Here is a 20,721-nt window from a genome sequence, read left to right on the forward strand (position 1 = left end):
ATACTTTTAAATCTTTTCTTCTATTCATTTCTTTAGTTATATTACTAAATATCTATTCTCTTCAATGTGTATTATGTATTGGACAAAATAAATAAATAAATAAATAAATAAATTATTAAGATGAGCGTACTCCCAAAATTTCTTTTCTTATTCCAAACTGTTCCTATTAAATTAGTTCCTACTAAACTTTTTTACAGATTTGAACAAAGTAACATCTAAATTCATATGGCAAGGGAAGAAAATGAGAATTAGATTACCTGATTTACAGGATGCTAAGAGCAGAAGTGGCTTTGGACTATTGGACTGGAAGACATACTATAAGGTTGCCTCCTTATCTTGGATAAAGGGATAGATCAATTTGAAAAATAAACGTATATTGCAACTAGAGGGACACGGCCTTGAGAAAGGATGGCATGCCTACTTGTGGGACATTGGTAAAAATAATTTAAATAGGTAGACCATGCTTCTGGCTTGAGACATGGAAACTGCATATGCAACCATAAAAAAATATTTTGTGACATTTGAGCAATTAGTCTTCACAACTTCTATGATTTAATATAATTTAGAATGCTAGGTGGGAGGACAAACAAAAATACAGAGAAAAGTATGAAAGGAACTCCATGTGCTGTTCTTGATTCTTAAAACCACAACCTTTGATATGTATTAAGATTTGAATCTGAGTTAACTATTTACACCAAGGGTTGGCAAAGTTGGCTCTCCTATGACTTGTGGACTTCAACTCCCAGAACTCCTGAGCCAAACATGCTAGCCCAGGAATTCTGGGAGTTGAAGTACACATGTCACAGAAGAGCCAACTTTGCCTACCCCGGGTTTACACCAAGGTCCACTTTGCAGAGCGGGAAAATGGAAACCGCTGATTGGTTGGCTCTGCTGAGCTGGTCTTTTGCTGGATTCTACTACTAGCAATAAAGTAGTGTTTAGTCACATTTCTGTCTCCACCCTCTTCAGTATGAGAACTTAACAACCTTCAAATCCAAAGGATTCTTCATTGGTCCTTCCTAGTTGCCTTATTTTTTTTTCCTTACAAAATGTTTTTCTTGAGATAGGCAGAAGTTGGAAATCTTCTGCCTATCTCAAGAAAAACATTTTGTAAGGAAAAAAAAGAACAAGTAAAGAACAAGACCAGAATTTAAAGAACTTAAATAAAGTAAAGAACAAGACCAGAACTTTTCATGCGTGCATTGATTTATTGGAGGCTTCATCCACCTCTCAGAGAATTAAGAGCGGGTGACATAATGGTGAGACAGATCACCAGGGAATCCGACGGCCCAACTGATCCAAAAAGGTCCCATTGTCATCTTCACAAAGCTTGGACAGCACAGTCATGATGTCTCGTGTGCTCTCTTCCACAGTGATTTCCGGCTGCCACAAATAAAGAGTTAGTAAGATTTAAAAGAATCAATTCTATCCAGCCCTCATCAGTAGACAATTCATTTGTCTTTGGGCATGTGTACATAGATATCTTTAAACGCATGAGTATGGGTTATCCCTTTTCCAATGTGTACAAACTTACAATGGGGTTCCTAGGAGTTTTAACTGAGCCTGGATGGATGGCGACACTCATAATCCCATCGGCTGCATAGTCAAGAGACTGGACCCTGGTGAGCATGTTCAAAGCAGCCTGCGTGAGCAAAGCAAAACAAATGCCAGTTGTGAGAAAGTAATTTATTGCAGACACAAAGGGAGGAAAGGGTTAAAATAAATAGTTTCCAATAACACTTGGCCAACAAAATATTCTATTATTCTATTCCATTCCATTCCACTCCTATTCTATTCCATTCCATTCCATTCCAATTCTATTCCATTCCATTCCAATTCTATTCCATTCCATTCCATTCCATTCCTATTCCATTCCATTCCATTCCTATTCTATTCTATTCTATTCCATTCCATTCCATTCCACTCCACTCCATTCCTATTCTATTCTATTCCATTCCATTCCATTCCTATTCTATTCTATTCTATTCTATTCCATTCCTATTCTATTCCATTCCATTCCATTCAATTCAATTCAATTCCATTCCATTCCATTCCTATTCAATTCAATTCTATTCTATTCCATTCTATTCCTATTCTATTCTATTCCATTCATATTCTATTCTATTCCATTCCATTCTTATTCTATTTTCTCTACTCTCCACTCTACTCTACCTTCTACTCTATTCTACCTTGTACTCTACTCTTCACTCTACTCATCTCTACATTCTAAATTCTATTCTATTCTCAGGTACCTTCACATAGAAAACACATTAGGTACCTTACTGCAGCGGTATCCAATTGCATGCCCAAAATCCCAATAAGGCATAAGTTCAATTGAGCTTGTATTGCTGGACATATTGATAATGGCCGCCTTGCTGCTGCTGAGTTCTTGACATGGGCTCCTCCGAGCTGCCTTCTTCAGCAGTGGTAGGAATGCCTGGTAGAGAGAAGAAAAGATAGGAGGAGTTGCAGTTAGGTCTATAAAAAGGAGCTGTGGAATGGCAGGGCAAGATCTTCTGGTACCTCATGCCAGGGGACCTTCATAGATTCATCCAGGACTCAGAAACATTGCTCTCACACTCTTTTCTGAGCTGCCCTCAAAGATAGAAGTGTTTGGAAACTTCAGATCGTGCAGAATGCAGCTGCGAGAGCAATCAAGGGCTTTCCTAGCTATGCCCATGTTACACCAAACCCTCCACAGTCTGCATTGGTTGCCGATCAATTTCCGGTCACAATTCAAAGTGTTGGTTATGACCCATAAAGCCCTTCCTGGCACCGGACCAGAATATCTCCGGGACCGCCTTCTGCCGCACGAATCCCAGCGACCGATTAGGTCCCACAGAGTTGGCCTTCTCCGGGTCCTGTCGACTAAACAATATCGTCTGGAGGGACCCAGGGGAAGAGCCTTCTCTGTGGCAGCCCCAACTCTCTGGAACCAGCTCCCCCCAGAGATTATAACTGCCCCCACCCTCCTTGCCTTCCGTAAACTCCTTAAAACTCACCTCTGCCATCAGGCATGGGGGAATTGAGGCATTCCCCCCCTCCCCCGGGCCTATACAATTTATGTATGGTATGTCTGTGTGTATGTCTGGTTTAATAATGGGGTTTTTTAATTTTTTTAATTTATTAGATTTGTTGTGAATTGTTTTATTGTATGTTGTGAGCCGCCCCGAGTCTACGGAGAGAGTCGGCATACAAATCTAATAGATAGATAGATAGATAGATAGATAGATAGATAGATAGATAGATAGATAGATAGATAGATAGATAGATAGTAAGTAGATAGATAGATAGAAACATAGAACACTGGCGGCAGAAAAAGACCTCCTGGTCCATCTAGTCTGCCCTTATACTAGCGTGCCTCCGGTCCCCTGTCCTATTGTCTCTCCTATATCTCCTATATCGTACTATTCTTCTATTCTATTCTTCTTATACTACTCTCATAATATCCTTGTATTCTCTAATTGATATATTCTATTCCTAAATTTTCACTTCTATTCTTTCTCTAATATATTTTACTGAAATATAACCTCTATAACCTTCATTGTGTATTATTGTGCATTGGACAAAATTAATGAATGAATAAATGAATGAATGAATGAATGAATGAATGAATAAATAAATAAATAAATAAATTTTTAAAAAATGTTTAAATTCAGTTACTGTGGATTTACCAACCAGTAAGTTTGTTCCAAGCATCTACTACTCTTTCAGTAAAATAATATTTTCTTACTTGTGTTTTCAGCTTGCTTCTTGCTCTCCAGTTATACTGAATTCCACCCCTCAATCTTGTTTTGAAAGGTGTTTTGTTCCATTAACAAACCTGACTCATCAGCAGAGGCCCAATGGTATTGACAGAATACATTGCCATCATATTCTTGGCATTTTCTGCTTGCAGGTCTTTGAAGTCCCAAATGCCAGCATTGTTGTACAGGAGGGTCAGCCCAGCTTCTCCAACACACTTTTCCACTTCTTTCCGAGCCGCCTGGATGCTTTCGAGATTAGTAACATCTAAGGAAAAGTTTTCTTAAGCAAGAAAGTTGCTAAATCTGAAAAACACAGCTTTGTACAGACCTTCTTCTCTCCTTGTTTATTTTTAATGGTGTGTGTGTGTCATATAACAAACTACTCAACCTGAAAGAAACTATAGTTCAGATCATGCAGAACGCAGCCACGAGAGCCATCATGGGACTTCCAAGATTCACCCACGTTTCTTCAAAACTTCGTGGCTTGCATTGTTGGTCATGACCTTTAAAGCCCTACATGGCATTGGACCAGATTACCTCCGGAACCGCCTGCTACCGCACAAATCCCAGAGACCAATAAGGTCCCACAGAGTTGGCCTTCTCTGGGTCCCGTCGACTAAACAATGTCATTTGGCGGGTCCCAGGGGAAGAGCCTTCTCTGTGGCGGCCCCGGCCCTCTGGAACCAACTCCCCCCGGAGATTAGAATTGCCCCCACGCTCCCTGTCTTTCGTAAACTACTCAAGACTCATTTATACCGCCAGGCATGGAGGAGTTGAGATATTCCTTCCCCCAGGCCATTACAAGTTATGCATGGTATGTTTGTGTGTATGTTTGGTTTTTATAAATAAGGGTTTTTAGCTGTTTTATTATTGGATTGTCACATTATTATTATTATTATTATAATTAATGATGAATATTGTGACTGCCTGGTTATGCCAAGATTTGCTATTTAAGCAAGTTGTTGTTTTGAAGCCTGTCTCAAGCCTCTTCAATCCCCGGACTTAACAGTGAACGCAGCCACTCCCACCAACACATTTATTATCTGACCAGATTTTTTAAAAAACTATAAAAGTAATACAGAAAAAAATAGAACATATTCCTAATAAATTGCCCCTGCCACCTTCAGCCTCAGTTGTGGGCACTGATGAATCTTGAGATATGTAGATTTGCATCCTGCAGGAAGTAAAACGTAGGGGGAGGATCCCAATATTTTAAAATTTTTAAATAAGGTTCTAAGTTAGGGATATCATCACATCATTGTCATTTGATGTATACCGCCTGTTTAGCCCCTTCACTAAACTAATGGTGGCTGTGGCCAGACCGTGACACATCAAGTCCACGTGCCACAATTTTGACACTCCTGTTCCAAGTGAAACGTCCTTTCTGTAAAATATAGTTTGCAATAAAAAAATGTATATGCAGTGTCTTCAATAGCTGTAGCAAAGATTAAGTTAGAACTGAAGAAGCTTATAATATTAATAATAATAATAATAATAATAATAATAATAATAATAACAACAACAACAACAACAACAACAACAACAACAACAGCAACAAAGTTCTTCTAGGTCTTCTAGTCCAACTCCCTGCTTAGGCAGGAAACCCTACACTACTTCAGACAGATGTTGATCCAACATCTGCTTAAAAACTTCCAGTGCTGGGGCATTCACAACTTCTGGAGGCAAGCTGTTCCACTGATTAACTGTTCTGACTGTCAGGAAATGTCTCCTAGTTCTAAGTTACTTCTCTCCTTGTTTAGTTTCCACCCACTGCTTCTTGTCCTACATTTAGGTGCTTCGGAGAATAGCTTGACTCCCTCTTCTTTGTGGCAACCCCTGAGATATTGGAAGACTGCTATCATGACTCCCCTGGACCTTCTTTTCATTAAACTAGTCGTGCCCAGTTCCGGCAACCGTTCTTGAATGACAAGTGAAATGTTTTTTTTGGGGGGGGAGGAAACTCCCAAAAGGTCCAGTTGCCCTTTAGCAAAAAACACCTTGTGACCTGGATGATTGAGAATTCCATAAACATCAAAGATGGCTCTCTCGTTATCTTACCTTGTTTAATATACGCTCCAGAGAAAACTCATCTAATATCTGGAGGCATCTAAGTTACAAATACTTTTGTATCTATGAAGTTGATTCAGGTTGAATCAGCCACTTCATGAGAACTCCACCTGGGATGTTGCAGGTTTGGTTAGTTCCAATAATGACTTTGTGCACCTCCTACCGCACGAATCCCAGCGACCGATAAGGTCCCACAGAGTTGGCCTTCTCTGGGTCCCGTTGACTAAACAATGTCGTTTGGCGGGCCCCAGGGGAAGAGCCTTCTCTGTGGCGGCCCCGGCCCTCTGGAACCAACTCCCCCTGGAGATCAGAACTGCCCCCACCCTCCCTGTCTTTCATAAACTACTCAAGACTCATTTATACCACCAGGTATGTGGGAGTTGAGATATCCCTTCCCCCTAGGCCATTACAAGTTATGCATGGTATGTTTGTGTGTATGTTTGGTTTTATAATAGGGGTTTTTAGTTGTTTTTATTATTGGATTGTACATGTTGTGTTTGCTATTGTTGTTAGCCGCCCCGAGTCTACGGAGAGGGGCGGCATACAAATCCAATAAATTATTATTATTATTATTATTATTATTATTATTATTATTATTATTATTGAACTGCACACTCTGGGCATTTCTGAAAAACCCAATTTGTTCCATTTTCACAGGGCCCTTGAAACTTACCTAACTGCAACACTACCAAATTCAGATGTTTGCAAGCCAGCTCTCTTACCTCCTAAAGAAGAAAAAAAAAGATTATAGTTTTTCCTAGAGATAACATTCACACTCACAGTCTCAACAAGCAGCAAATAATGATTTGAGCTGGATGTCAAATAGTACAATTTCAAAAGGAAGAACCAGCAGCAAATTGTTCCATTTTTACTTCATTAGATGGCAGCTGTGTAATATTCTGACTGGTCAACAAACAACAAAACTTCAAAAAACCACATTAAGGATGACTGTCTCATGGGATCCTAGTTCACTCAATGTAACTCAACCAGATAGGACTCTGTAAAAAAATGTTTCCAGACCTAGCTGCTGATTCAAACCTTTTTGTAAGTGGAGAGATCACTAACCAAACCTTTATTAAAGAAGAAACTTTGTTCAGTAAGATGAAGGGAACTAATTAATATAGGAAGCCATTTTGTTAATTTTGGAAGTTCAATGTAAGTCTAAATCTTGAATGGTTCAGCAGAGAAGTCTCCACCTCTTTTGAACCAGCGAGCACATCTGGAATTCTGTGTTTAACTTTGAATATAACTCCCAGTGCAGTGTTTCCCAACCATTCGCTGGCTGGGGAATTCTGGGAGTTGAAGTCCAAATATCTTTATTTATTTTATTTATTGATTGATTGATTTTGCCCAATACACAATGAGGGTTTTAGTGGGTATACATATGGTAAAATACATAATGAAGGTTAAAGAGGAGATACTCATAATAAAATATATCTAAGAAAGAAGAGAAGATATAGGAATAAAACATATCAATGAAAGAATAGAAGAAGAGATATAGGAATAGAAGAAAAGTATAAGAGATATAGGAGAGCAAAAGGACAGGGGACGGAAGGCACTCTAGTGCACTTGTCATCTTCAAGTTGCCAAGGTTGGGAAACACTGTCCCAGTGTATATCTGGACAATTAGGAGCAAAATAGCCCTAGTTCTGGGGTGTCAAACTCAAAGCCCAGGGGTCACATCTGGTCTGTGGGTTGTTTAGATTTGATCCATGGAGCCACCTGGAAACAGTGATGGACCATCACATGGTGCTTCCATTTTCACTGGCAAACGGTTGTAGGAGGCCATGGTAGCCAAAACAGAACTTGGGAGCCCATTTTTGCTGGGAGAGCGCTCAGGGCACCCATAGGCACCCCTGACATGAGTGATGTCAAACTGGCCATGACCCCCCATGGTCAAACACAACCCTCATGCAGCTCTCAATGACATCAAGTTTCATACCCCTGCATTAGTGGAAGCATTTTGTTTTCTAGGAATCCTACGCATCAGACAGAGAAATTAAGGTGAAAGTAAGGGTGGATTGCAAAGATAAAAATCATAACAGAGCTGTCATAAATCATGTTGCTGTGGATTAGTTTTAATTATGTGGGGGAGGGCTCACTTACCCCTTACAGGAATTTATTTTGCTTACTACTTTCCTCTGCTTTGAATGGCGTTGCTTTTTAAAAAATATTTTGGTTGAATTACAGAAAGAAAGAGAAGTATGCTATGCAGAAGAAAAAACAGAATAAAAAAGGAGTTAATGTAATGACAAGTAAACAGAATTTAAAAGAAAAGAAAAGGGGAACGATGTATTATTTAAATAAAAAGCACTCAATTTCTGCTTTATTAGAATTGCTTGTTGCAAAAGGGAAGAATACAGTCAGTATATACAGATATCTGGGTCCAATATTAGATAGATGGATGGATGGATGGATGGATGGATGGATGGATGGATAGATGACAGATAGATAGAGATAGATAGACAGACAGACAGACAGACAGACAGACAGACAGACAGACAGACAGACAGACAGACAGACAGATAGATAGATAGATAGATAGATAGATAGATAGATAGATAGATAGATAGATAGATACGGTACATACATACATACATACATACATACATAGACAGACAGAGACACACAGACAGACAGACAGAGAGACAGACAGACAGACTTCTGAACCACTATTTCCAAGCCATCCTGGGCTAACTCATCCTTACTTTGGTTTCTTTTCCTTCCAGGTCAAGGGTTGTAGCAAAGACCCATTGGGGTGGAGAAGGCAGCTCCAGAAACCTCTTCACCAGACCCAGACCGATCCCCTGATCGGATCCTGTCACCAGGACGCTGAAAACACAGAAATCAGCTGGCTGTGCCATTTCTTCTAGACTGCAGCTTCTATTTCCAACTTAACCAAAAGTTCCTTTCAAATGTCTCTTCTTATTGTGGGAAGTGACATTATAAGGAACAGGCAACACCCACGTTTAAATCTTCTGGGCAACTACATCTACACATTGGTTTGGCAACAATGACTGCTTTAGCCAAAAGAGTGTTGAGATCAACAAACATTCACATCTTTCATGCCCTTTCATCTCTGCTGGGATGCTCCACATAAAAATAGTACATAAGGCTCATATGCTGTTCCATAGTCCTTTACAGCAGTGTTTCCCGAGTCTCTGGAGAGGGACGGCATACAAATCTAATTAATAATAATAATAATAATAATAATAATAATAATAATAATAATAATAATAGTTGTTGTTGTTGTTGTTGTTGTTATTATTATTATTATTATTATTATTATTATTATTATTATTTCATTCTGGTTTACAAAGATATATGAACACAGCCCTTGTGATGGGTGGTGGTGCAAAGCGTTGTGTAAATCTCTAAATTTGGATTCATTATGGTAATTCAAATGGGTATATCGTGCTTCTGTTTTGAGATATGGAGATTGCATATGCAATCATAAAAAATATTTTGTTTCCAGTACAATGAAGTGCAATATAGTGTTAGTAAATCATATATAATCACACACAAAAAATCTTAATTCATAACTACAGTGATACCTCTACTTAAGAAGGCCTCTACTTAAGAACTTTTCTAGATAAGAACCGGGTGTTCAAAATTTTTTGCCTCTTCTTGAGAACCATTTTCTACTTAAGAACCCAAGCCAGGAAAAATTTTCTAGGAAAGTTGAGAGCGGCACGAAGGCCGGGCCAGTTTCCTGTCATTCCCACTGGGTTTCTCTCTCTGGCGCAGTGTATGGGAGGCAGCCTCGTGCTGGGTGTATGGGATGTGCATGCTCTTCCTCGCTGCCTCAAAGTCCCTCTTATTTTTTTTAAGCCTTAAAGTTTTGGATATTTTTGATTCCCCTCACCTTACCTTCTTCCTTCGGCAGTGACTGTCCTCCTCCTCCTCTTCCTCCTCCTCCTCCCACCCAAATCCTGAGCTTTTATTTCTTTCCTAATGGGTTTGCATGCATTATTTGCTTTTACATTGATTCCTATGGGAAAAATTGCTTCTGCTTACAAACTTTTCTACTTAAGAACCTGATCACGGAACAAATTAAGTTCTTTAGTAGAGGTACCACTGTATTTAATTTTGGTATAAATCATTTTTCCTCACTGCCAACTTTCTAATTTTGTCATCCAAATAAACCAATTGTCTTCTAATTGAAGGTACACTGTATTGTATGAATGAATGTGGAGAGAAAGAGAGAGAAAAAATTACCCCTAAAAGTATTTTGTGACATTTAAGGAATTAGTCTGCCCAACGTCTGTGTTTTAATATAATCTTGCCTTTCGTAAACTTCTTAAAACCCACCTCTGCCATCAGGCATGGGGGAACTGAGACATCTCCCCTTGCCTATGTAGTTTTATGTATGGAATGTTTGTGTGTATGTTTTTATATAAGTGTTTTTTTAGGTTTTTAATGTAAAATTGTTCTTTTAGACTTAATATTAGATTTGTCATTGTATATTGTTTTATCACTGCTGTGAGCTGCCCCAAGTCTGCGGAGAGGGGCGACATACAAATCTAATTAATAATAATAATGATAATAATAATAATAATAATAATAATAATAATAATAATAATAATCTGGAATCCTAGGTGGCAGGACAAAGAAAAAATCTAGAAAGAAATATGGAGGGAACTCCATTTGCTGTTCTTGATTCTTGGGGCTAGAACCTTTGATATGTATTAAAGATTTGAATCTGAGTTAACTGTTTACACCAAGGTCCACTTTGCAGAGCAGGACAATGGAGACCGCTGATTGGTTGGCCCAGCCTGCAGCCCTCTATTTAAAGAGAGCTCTGCCAAACTGGTCTTTTGCTGGATTCTACTACTTGCTATAAAGGGCTGTTTAACTACACTACTGTCCACCCTCTTCAGTATGATAACTTAACAGCCTTCAAAAGATTCTTCATTGGTCCTTCAGAGTTGCCTTATTTTTTTTCCTTACAAAATGTTTTTCGTAAGATACACAGAGGTTGGAAATTTTGAGACAGAAAGTAAAGAACAAGACCAGAATTTTTCATGCGTGCAATGATTTATTGGAGGCTTCATCCACCTCTCGGAGAATTAAGAGCGGGTGACATTATGGTGAGACAGATCACCAGGGAATCCGACGGCCCAACTGATCCAGAAGGGTCCCATTGTCATCTTCACAAAGCTTGGACAGCACAACCATGATGTCTCGTGTGCTCTCTTCCACAGTGATTTCCGGCTGCCACAAAGAAAGAGTTAATAAGATTTAAAAGAATCAATTCTATTCAGCCCAAAACCTCATCTAAGCAGATGAGCAAAATGCAGTTAAAACTCTTGACCATAAATGTTCCAACTCGGAACGTAGAAGGATTTGTGTTAAACTGGCCAGGGAGAAATGTTGGGGGTTAGGGGTTGACATAATTGAGTCCGGCAATGAGTTCCACGCTTCGATAACTCGACTGTTGAAATCATATTTTTTACAGTCAAGTTTGGAGCGGTTCGTATTAAGTTTGAACCTGTTGCGTGCTCTTGTGTTGTTGCGGGTGAAGCTGAAGTAGTCATTGACCGGTAAGACGTTGCAGCGTATGATCTTGTGGGCAATACTCATTGTTGGTTGGGAGAACCATGACATGAAGAAGAGGTACATAATGCAAAACAGTGTCAATATTTTTAATTACAGGTCAAAAGCTAATAAGTAATTGAAAGTCCAGGGTCTGCGGTTAAGAAGCTAAGACCCAAGGCTTCTAGCGTTGTTGTTTTAGCAATAGCACTTAGATTTATATGCTGCTTTGCAGCCCTCTCTAAGCAGTTTACAGAGTCAGCATATTGGCCCCAGCAATCTGGGTCCTCATTTTATCCACCTCGGAAGGATAGAAGGCTGATTCAGCCTTCAGCCTGGTGAGATTCGAACTGCTAAATTACAAGCAGCTGGCAGTCAACGGAGGTAGCCTGCAAGTACTGCACTCTATCTATCTATCTATCTATCTATCTATCTATCTATCTATCTATCTATCTATCTATCCTTGTGGTGTGACCAGAACAATCTAGAACTGAACACACTCAAAACCGTAGAAATGGTGGTAGACTTTAAGAGAAACCCTTCCACCCTTCCACCTCTCACAATATTAGACAACACAGTATCAACAGTAGAGACCTTCAAATTTCTAGGTTCTATCATATCTCAAGACCTAAAATGGTCATCTAACATCAAAAACATCATCAAAAAAGCACAACAAAGCATGTTCTTTCTGCGCCAGCTCAGGAAGCTCAAACTGCCCAAGGAGCTGCTGATACAGTTCTACAGAGGAATCATTGAGTCTGTCATCTGCACCTCTATAACTGTCTGGTTTGGTGCTGCAACCCAACAGGACCGACACAGACTTCAGAGGAGAATCAGAACTGCAGAAAAAACAATTGCTGCCAACCTGCCTTCCATTGAGGACCTGTATACGGCACGAGTCAAAAAGAGGGCGGGGAAAATATTTACTGACCCCTCACATCCTGGACACAAATTGTTTCAACTCCTACCCTCAAAACGTCGCTACAGAGCACTGCACACCAAGACAACTAGACATAAGAACAGTTTTTTTCCGAATGCCATCACTCTACTAAACAAATAATTCCCTCAACACTGTCAGACTTTTTACTAAATCTGTACTTCTATTCTACTAGTTTTTCTCATCATTCCTATCAGCCATTTCCTCCCATGTTGACTTATGACTATAACTTGTTGCTTATATCCTAAGATTTTTATTAATATTGCTTCTTCATTGTTTATTTGACCCCTGTGACAATCATTCAGTGTCGTACCACATGATCTTGACAAATGTATATTTTATTTTATGTACGCTGAGAGCATATGCACCAAGACAAATTCCTTGTGTGTCCAATCACACTTGGCCAATAAAAATTCTATTCTATTCTATTCTATTCTAAAAGTTGTGCCACTGAGGCTCTAACATTATTTGTGCAGTTAGTTGAATAAACTAAGAGAACCATGATGAATCGTGCCTTGCCAAGGCAGGAACTAAGTCAATAAATTTCTTCTAATATTTGTAAAGCGGAACTTTTATCATTTGCTATGCTAATTTTTCATTCGTCCATTATGTCTTCTAAAATAAATGGGTCAACCTTACCTTGAGTCTTAAATATGAGGAGGATGGAGTCATTGTCATTTCATATGTAAGCATATGCTTTCCTGCAGAAATCGTGTTTTTTGCATATAGGAAATAGAGTAACCTTTACCGAAGGATTTGACACTTGTGTTTTTGCTCCAGCACATTATTAAATAAAATAAAATACTAAAAACACAAACAATCAGAACGCTAAAACTTTCAGGGACTCATCTGTACGCAATTCATTTTTTGGGGGGTATGTCGAAATAGATATCTTAATACGCCTTAGAATGTGTTGTACTTTTTCCAATGCGTACAAACTTACAATGGGGTTCTTAGGGGTTTTAACTGAGCCTGGATGGATGGCGACACTCATAATCCCATCGGCTGCATACTCAAGAGACTGGGCCTTGGTGATCATGTTCAAAGCAGTCTGTGTGAGCAAAGCAAAACAAACGCCAGTTATGAAGACACAAAGGGAGGAAAGGGTTAAAATAGTTTCCAATAACACTTGGCCAACAAAGTATTCTATTCTATTCTATTCTGTTCTGTTCTATCCAGTCGTTCTATTCTATTCCATTCCATTCTATTCCATTCTTATTCTATTTTCCCTACTCTATACTCTATACTCTACTCTTTCTACTCTATTCTACATTCTACTCTACATTCTAAATTCTAAATTCTAAATTCCACGATTGACCTCTCCAGGTTCCTAAGAGGTCAGTAAGGGGCGTACATAAGTGCACCAGTGTGCCTTTTGTCCCCTGTCCAATTGTCTCTCCTTTAACTCATATATCTTTTCTTCCTTTCATATATCTTCTCCTCTATTTTTATATCTTTTCTTCTATCTTTTTCTTTATATATATTACTACATGTCTATTCTCAATATGTCCCGGACCAGATTATCTCAGGGACCACCTTCTGCTGCACGAATCCCAGCGACCAGTTAGGTCCCACAGAGTGGGTCTTCTCCGGGTCCCGTCAACTAAACTATGTCGCTTGGTGGGACCCAGGGGAAGAGCCTTCTCTGTGGCGGCCCCGGCCCTCTGGAACCAACTCCCCCCAGAGATTAGAATTGCCCCCACCCGCCTTGCCTTTCGTAAGCTTCTTAAAACCCACCCCTGCCGTCAGGCATAGGGGAACTGAGATACTCTTTCCCCCTAGGCCTTTACAATTTTATGCATGGTATGTCTGTATGTATGTTTGGTTTTATAATAAGGGTTTTTAACTGTTTTAATATTGGATTGTTATATGCTGTTTTTATTACTGTTGTTAGCCGCCACGAGTCTACGGAGAGGGGCGGCATACAAATCAAATAAATAAATAAATAAATAAGTGAGTGAGTGAGTGAGTGAGTGAGTGAGTGAGTGAGTGAGTGAGTGGGTGAGTGAGTGAGTGAGTGAATGAGTAAGTAAGTAAATAAATAAATAAATAAAGAATGAATGAATAAATAAATAAATAAATAATGTATTGGACAAACAAACAAACAAATTCTATTCTATTCTCAGGTAGCTTCATATAGAAACACATTAGGCACCTTACTGCAGCGGTATCCAATTGCCGGTAAACGATCCCAATAAGCCATGAGTTCAATTGAGCCTAGATTGCTGGACATATTGATAATGGCCGCCTTGCTGCTGCTCAGCCCTTGACATGGGCTTCTCCGGGCTGCCTTCTTCAACAGGGGTAGAAGTGCCTTAGAGAAAGAAGAAAAGAAAGGAGGAATTGCAGTTAGAAGTAGGGGCTTCCGTGCCCCTTTCAAGCACAAAGGGATTATCTCCATTAAACTCAGCTGGCACCAATGTTCTGAACTCTGGAGAATTGTGAATTGAACATTTGCAGATTTGGTGCACCTGAGATTAGGTACATCCCAAGACATCACTGCAACTGCACAGGTTTCTCTCCAGTCACTATCAAACTCTGAGAAGTTGTGTGTGATTTTGACCACAAAGTGTCTCGCTAAAGTACAGTGGTACCTCTACTTACAAACTTAATTTGTTCCGTGACCAGGTTCTTAAGTAGAAAAGTTTGTCAGAAGAAGCAATTTTCCCCATAGGAATCAATGTAAAAGCAAATAATGTGTGCGATTGGGGAAACCACAGGGAGGGTGGAGGCCCTGTTTCCACCCAGGAGATTCCTAGAGAGGCCCTGCAGAGGCTTCTCCCTGCCTTTTCTGGCACTGTTTCCTACCAGGAGATTCCTAGAGAGGCCCCACTGAGGCTTCTCCCTGCCTTTTCCAGTTACAGTTTTGAAGGCTCGGGTTTGTAAGTGGAAAATGGTTCTTGAGACGAGACAAAAAACTTGAACACCTGGTTCTTATCTAGAAAAGTTTGTAAGTAGAGGTGTTCTTAGGTAGAGGTACCTCTGTTTAACAGCAATCTGGGAGGTTTCCCCCACCTGCCCCCATCCCAACACTCCCTAAAAGGGAAGAGCTACTCCAATGTTTCATCCTCTTCCCAAATCAATGTACAATTTCTACTACTTGCTCTTTGCTCTCCAGTTATACTGAATTCCAGCCCTCGATCTTGTTTTGAAAGGTGTTTTGTTCCATCAACAAACCTGACTCATCAGCAGAGGCCCAATGGTATTGACAGAATATAGTGTCATCATACTCTTGGCATTTTCTGCTTGCAGGTCTTTGAAGTCCAAAAGGCCGGCATTGTTGTACAGGAGGGTCAGCCCACCTTCTCCAACACACTTTTCCACTTCTTTCCGAGCTGCTTGGATGCTTTCGAGATTAGTAACATCTAAGGAAAAGTTTTCGTAAGCAACGTAATTTCTAAATCTGAAAAACACAGCTTTATGCAGAACCTCTTCCCTCCGCAGTGTGATACAGGTGTTACATGATGATGTCAAACACCCAACCATGGAGTTTGTCAGAGTATATTCATAAACTGGAATAGGGCATAACAACAAGGTCAGCTATATATCAGAGATTTCCTTCCTTTTTGCCTCTTGGCAAAAATAAACTTATTAAAAAAATAATAAAATAAAAGATAAACTTTTTTTATAGTTGTCAACTACTGTATAATCTATAAGTGCAACGTATTTCTTTTTCATTATCAGCAAAAATATGTCACACACACACATATGTGTGTGTATTATCTTGCCTCTGTATTATATCTTGCTTTTGTGAATATTACTTCTGTGATCATTGAGCCTTCATTAGAAACACAAAAATATAGAAGATTGACGGCAGAAAAAGACCTCATTGTCCATTTTGTCTGCCCTTATACTATTTCCTGTATTTTATCTTAGGATGGATATATGTTTATTCCAGGCATGTTTAAATTCAATTACTGTTCCAAGCATCTACTACTCTTTTAGTTAAATAATATTTTCTCACGTTGCTTTCCCCCAACTAACTTCAGATTGTGCCCCCTTGTTTTTGTGTTCAGTTTCCTATTAAATACACTTCCCTCCTGAACCTTATTTAACCCTTTAACATATTTAAATGTTTTGATAATATCCCCATCTGTCATCCACATTCTACTGTATGGTATTGTATATAAGGAAGTTTCTTATATAGAATTGAATCCTGCTGAAGTTAATTTACCTGTGTACTGCAAAACTCTGCCAAGAGTTTTATTTGGCTTCTCCCACTCTTAGAGAGGGGTATTAGTTTATTTTTAATTGGGGGAGTGTCACATAACAACTACTCAACCTGAAAGAAACCATAGTGAATGTTGATCCATCCTTTCTGCAAAATATAGTTTGCAATCAAAAAGTGTATTAGATTCAGTTAGAACTGAACAAGGTTCTTGGATGGGAAAATAACGGTAGGGAAAGCAAGTAGGATGCTTGGCTGCATAGCTAGAGGTATAGTATGAGGGCAGACTAGATGGACCATGAGGTCTTTTTCTGCCGTCAGTCTTCTATGTTTCTATGTTTCTATAACAAGCAGGAAGATGAAGATTATGATCCCGCTATATAGAGTGCTGGTGAGACCACATTTGGAGTACTGTGTTCAGTTCTGGAAACCTCACCTACAAAAAGATACAGTATTGACAAAATTGAACGGGTCCAAAGACGGGCTACAAGAATGGTGGAAGGTCTTAAGCATAAAACGTATCAGGAAAGACTTCATGGACTCAATCTGTATAGTCTGGAGGACAGAAGGGAAAGGGGGGACATGATCGAAACATTTAAATATGTCAAAGGGTTAAATAAGGTCCAGGAGGGAAGTGTTTTTAATAGGAAAGTGAACACAAGAACAAGGGGACACAATCTGAAGTTAGTTGGGGGAAAGATGAAAAGCAACATGAGAAAATATTATTTTTCTGAAAGAGTAGTAGATCCTTGGAACAAACTTCCAGCAGACGTGGTGGGTAAATCCACAGTAACTGAATTTAAACATGCCTGGGATAAACATATATCCATCCTAAGATAAAACACAGGAAATAGTATAAGGGCAGACTACATGGACCATGAGGTCTTTTTCTGCCGTCAGACTTCTATGTTTCTATGTTTCTATAACAAAGATTCAGTTAGAACTGAAGAAACTTGTTGGATGAGAAGTGAAATGTTTTTTTCGGGAGGGGGGGGTGTCCAGTTTCCTTTTAGGAAAAAACACCTTGGAACAATCATGACCTGGATGGTTGAGAATTCCAAAGACATCAAAGATGCCTGTCTTGGAAGTTCCCATATCTTACCTTGTTTAATTAAATGCTCCAGAGAAAACTCCCTTAGTATCTGGAGGCATCTAAGTTAAAATACTTTTGTATCTATGAAGCTGATTTGGGTGGAACCAGACACTTCATGAGAAGTCAACCAGGGATGTTACAAGTTTGGTTAGTTCCAATTATGACTCTGAACTGCAAACTCTGGGCATTTCTGAAAAACCCAATTTGTCCCATTTTCACAGGGCCCTTGAAACTTACCTAATTGCAACACTACCAGATTCGAATATTTGCAAGCCAGCTCTCTTACCTCCTGGAGAAGAAAAAAAAAGATCATAGTTTTGCCTGGAGATAACATTCACACTCACAGTCTCAACAAGCAGCAAATAATGATTTGAGCTGGATGTCAAAGAGTACAATTTCAAAAGGAAGAACCAGCAGCAAATTGTTCCATTTTTACTTCATTAGATGGCAGCTGTGCAATATTCTTGACTGGTCCACAAAAACACCTCAAGAAACCACATTAAGGATGAATGCTCATGGGATCCTAGTTCACTCAATGTAACTCAACCAGATATGACTCTAAAAAAACATTTCCACACCCGACTGCTGATTAAAACCTTTTTCTAAGTGGAGAGATCACTAGCCAAACCTTTATTAAAGAAGAAACTCTGTTCAGAGCAAGATAAAGAGAGTTAAGTAATGTAGGATGCCATGTTGTTGATTTTCGGGGTTCTAAATCTTGAATGGTCTCTACCTCCTTTGAACCAGCGAGCACATCTGGAATTCTGAGTCTTAACTTTGAGAATAACTGCCAGGGCATATCTGGACAATTAGGAGCAAAATGGCCCTAGTGCAGGGGTGTCCAACTCAAAGCCCAGGGGTCACATCCAGCCTGCGGGTTGCTTAGATCTGGTCTGTGGGGCCATCTGGAAATAGTGTAGGACCAGCCCACAGTGCCACAATTTTCACTTGCAGAGGACTGTAGGCAAGGGTGGGTTCCATTTACCCTCACCAATGGTTCACATCGTGAGACCACACTTGGAGTACTGTGTTCAGTTTTGGAGACCTCAAAAAGATATTGATAAAATTGAACGGGTCGAAAGACGGGCTACAAAAATGGTGGAAGGTCTTAAGCATAAAACCTATCAGGAAAGACTTAATGAAGTCCATCTGTATAGTCTGGAGGACAGAAGGAAAAGGGGGGACATGATTGAAATATTTAAGTATGTTAAAGGGTTAAATAAGGTTCAGGAGGGAATTGTTTTTAATAGGAAAGTGAACACAAGAACAAGGGGGCACAATCTGAGGTTAGTTGGGGGAAAGATCAGAAGCAACATAAGAAAATATTATTTTACTGAAAGAGTAATAGATGCTTGGGACAAACTTCCAGCAGACATGGTTGGTAAATCCACAGTAACTGAATTTAAACATGCTTGGGATAAATATAGATCCATTGTAAGATAAAATACAGGAAATAGTATAAGGGCAGACTAGATGGACCATGAGGTCTTTATAAATAAAATAAAATAAATAAAATAATAAATAAAATAAATAAAATAAATAAAATAAATAAAATAAATAAAATAAATAAAATAAATAAAATAAATAAAATAAATAAAATAAATAAAATAAAATAAATAAAATAAATAAAATAAATAAAATAAATAAAATAAATAAAATAAATAAAATAAATAAAATAAATAAAATAAATAAAATAAATAAAATAAATAAAATAAATAAAATAAATAAAATAAATAAAATAAATAAAATAAATAAAATAAATAAAATAAATAAAATAAATAAAATAAATAAAATAAATAAAATAAATAAAATAAATAAAATAAATAAAATAAATAAAATAAATAAAATAAATAAAATAAATAAAATAAATAAAATAAATAAAATAAATAAAATAAATAAAATAAATAAAATAAATAAAATAAATAAAATAAATAAAATAAATAAAATAAATAAAATAAATAAAATAAATAAAATAAATAAAATAAATAAAATAAATAAAATAAATAAAATAAATAAAATAAATAAAATAAATAAAATAAATAAAATAAATAAAATAAATAAAATAAATAAAATAAATAAAATAAATAAATTGGGGTGAAAGTAAGGGTGGATTGCGAAGATAAAAATCATAAGAGCTGTCATGAATCACATTGTTGTGGATTAGATAAAATTATACGGTGGGGTTTTTTTTACTTATCCCTTGTATCATGCCTTACAGGAATTTGTTTCGCTTACTACTTTCTTCTGTTGTGTATGGCACTGCTTTTAAAAAATATTTTGGTTGAATATCAGAAAGAAAGAGAAGTATGCTATGCGGGGGGAAAAACCAGGGATAGTAGAATCAAAGAGAAGTTTCATGTAACGACAAGCTAACAGAATTTAAGAAAAAAGGGGAATGATGTATTATTTAAATAGAAAAGCACTCAATCTCAGGTTTATTAAGAATTGTTTGTTGCAAAGGGGAAAAATACAATCAATACAGATCGATATCTGGGTCCAATATTCCTGGGGTGTCAAAATGCAGGCTTGATATTCAATCTCAGCTCAACTTCTGAACCATGATGCCCAAGCCAACCTATTACTAACTCATTCTTACCTTGCTTTTCCCTGCCTCCATATCCCGAGTTGTAGCAAAGACCCATTGGGGTGGAGAAGGCAGCTCCAGAAACCTCTTCACCAGACCCAGACCGATTCCCCGATTGGATCCTGTCACCAGGACGCTGAAAACGCAGAAATCAGCCAGCTCTGCCATTTCTTCGAGACTGCAGCTCCAACTTGCTCAAATGTTCCTTTCAAATGCCTCTTCTCATCGTGGGAACTGACATTATAAGGAACAGGCAACACCCACGTTTAAATCTTCTACACGTTGGATCTTCTACACGTTGGAGACGGCAACAGTGACTGCTTTAGCCAAAAGAGTGTTGAGATCAACAAACACCATTCACACCTTTTCATCTCTGCTGGAATCCTCCACATAAGAAATTTGCAACAGCAACAGTACCTAAAGCTTATACACAGCTTCATTTACTTATTTTATTTATTTTTATTTTATTAATCAGATTTGTATGCCGCCCCTCTCCGCAGACTCGGGACGGCTCACAGCAATAATAGTACAATGTAAACAAATCTAATATATAAGTTTAAGTTAATTTAAAACCCCAATTTAAAAACCAAT

At 38.3% G+C, this 20,721-nt stretch overlaps 2 protein-coding genes across 2 annotated transcripts; both read right to left on the reverse strand.

Moving 5' to 3' along the window:
* Nucleotides 1-1,269: 1,269 nt before the first annotated feature.
* LOC139171898 (C-signal-like) lies at nucleotides 1,270-8,677 on the reverse strand. The gene is made up of 6 exons (XM_070760392.1): nucleotides 8,522-8,677; nucleotides 6,487-6,538; nucleotides 3,824-4,011; nucleotides 2,279-2,437; nucleotides 1,535-1,642; nucleotides 1,270-1,383 (listed from the first exon to the last, which is right to left on the reverse strand). The coding sequence occupies exons 1-6, from the start codon at nucleotides 8,675-8,677 to the stop codon at nucleotides 1,270-1,272; spliced, it is 777 nt and encodes a 258-aa protein (XP_070616493.1).
* Nucleotides 8,678-10,880: 2,203 nt separating this feature from the next.
* On the reverse strand, nucleotides 10,881-20,329 carry LOC139171895 (C-signal-like). The gene is made up of 6 exons (XM_070760389.1): nucleotides 20,143-20,329; nucleotides 17,784-17,835; nucleotides 15,463-15,650; nucleotides 14,441-14,599; nucleotides 13,229-13,336; nucleotides 10,881-11,027 (listed from the first exon to the last, which is right to left on the reverse strand). The coding sequence occupies exons 1-6, from the start codon at nucleotides 20,296-20,298 to the stop codon at nucleotides 10,914-10,916; spliced, it is 777 nt and encodes a 258-aa protein (XP_070616490.1). The 5' UTR covers nucleotides 20,299-20,329; the 3' UTR covers nucleotides 10,881-10,913.
* Between the last annotated feature and the right edge of the window lie 392 nt (nucleotides 20,330-20,721).

This window comes from Erythrolamprus reginae, chromosome 9, assembly GCF_031021105.1.
Source record: "Erythrolamprus reginae isolate rEryReg1 chromosome 9, rEryReg1.hap1, whole genome shotgun sequence".
In the NCBI taxonomy this organism is placed as follows: Eukaryota; Metazoa; Chordata; class Lepidosauria; order Squamata; family Dipsadidae; genus Erythrolamprus; species Erythrolamprus reginae.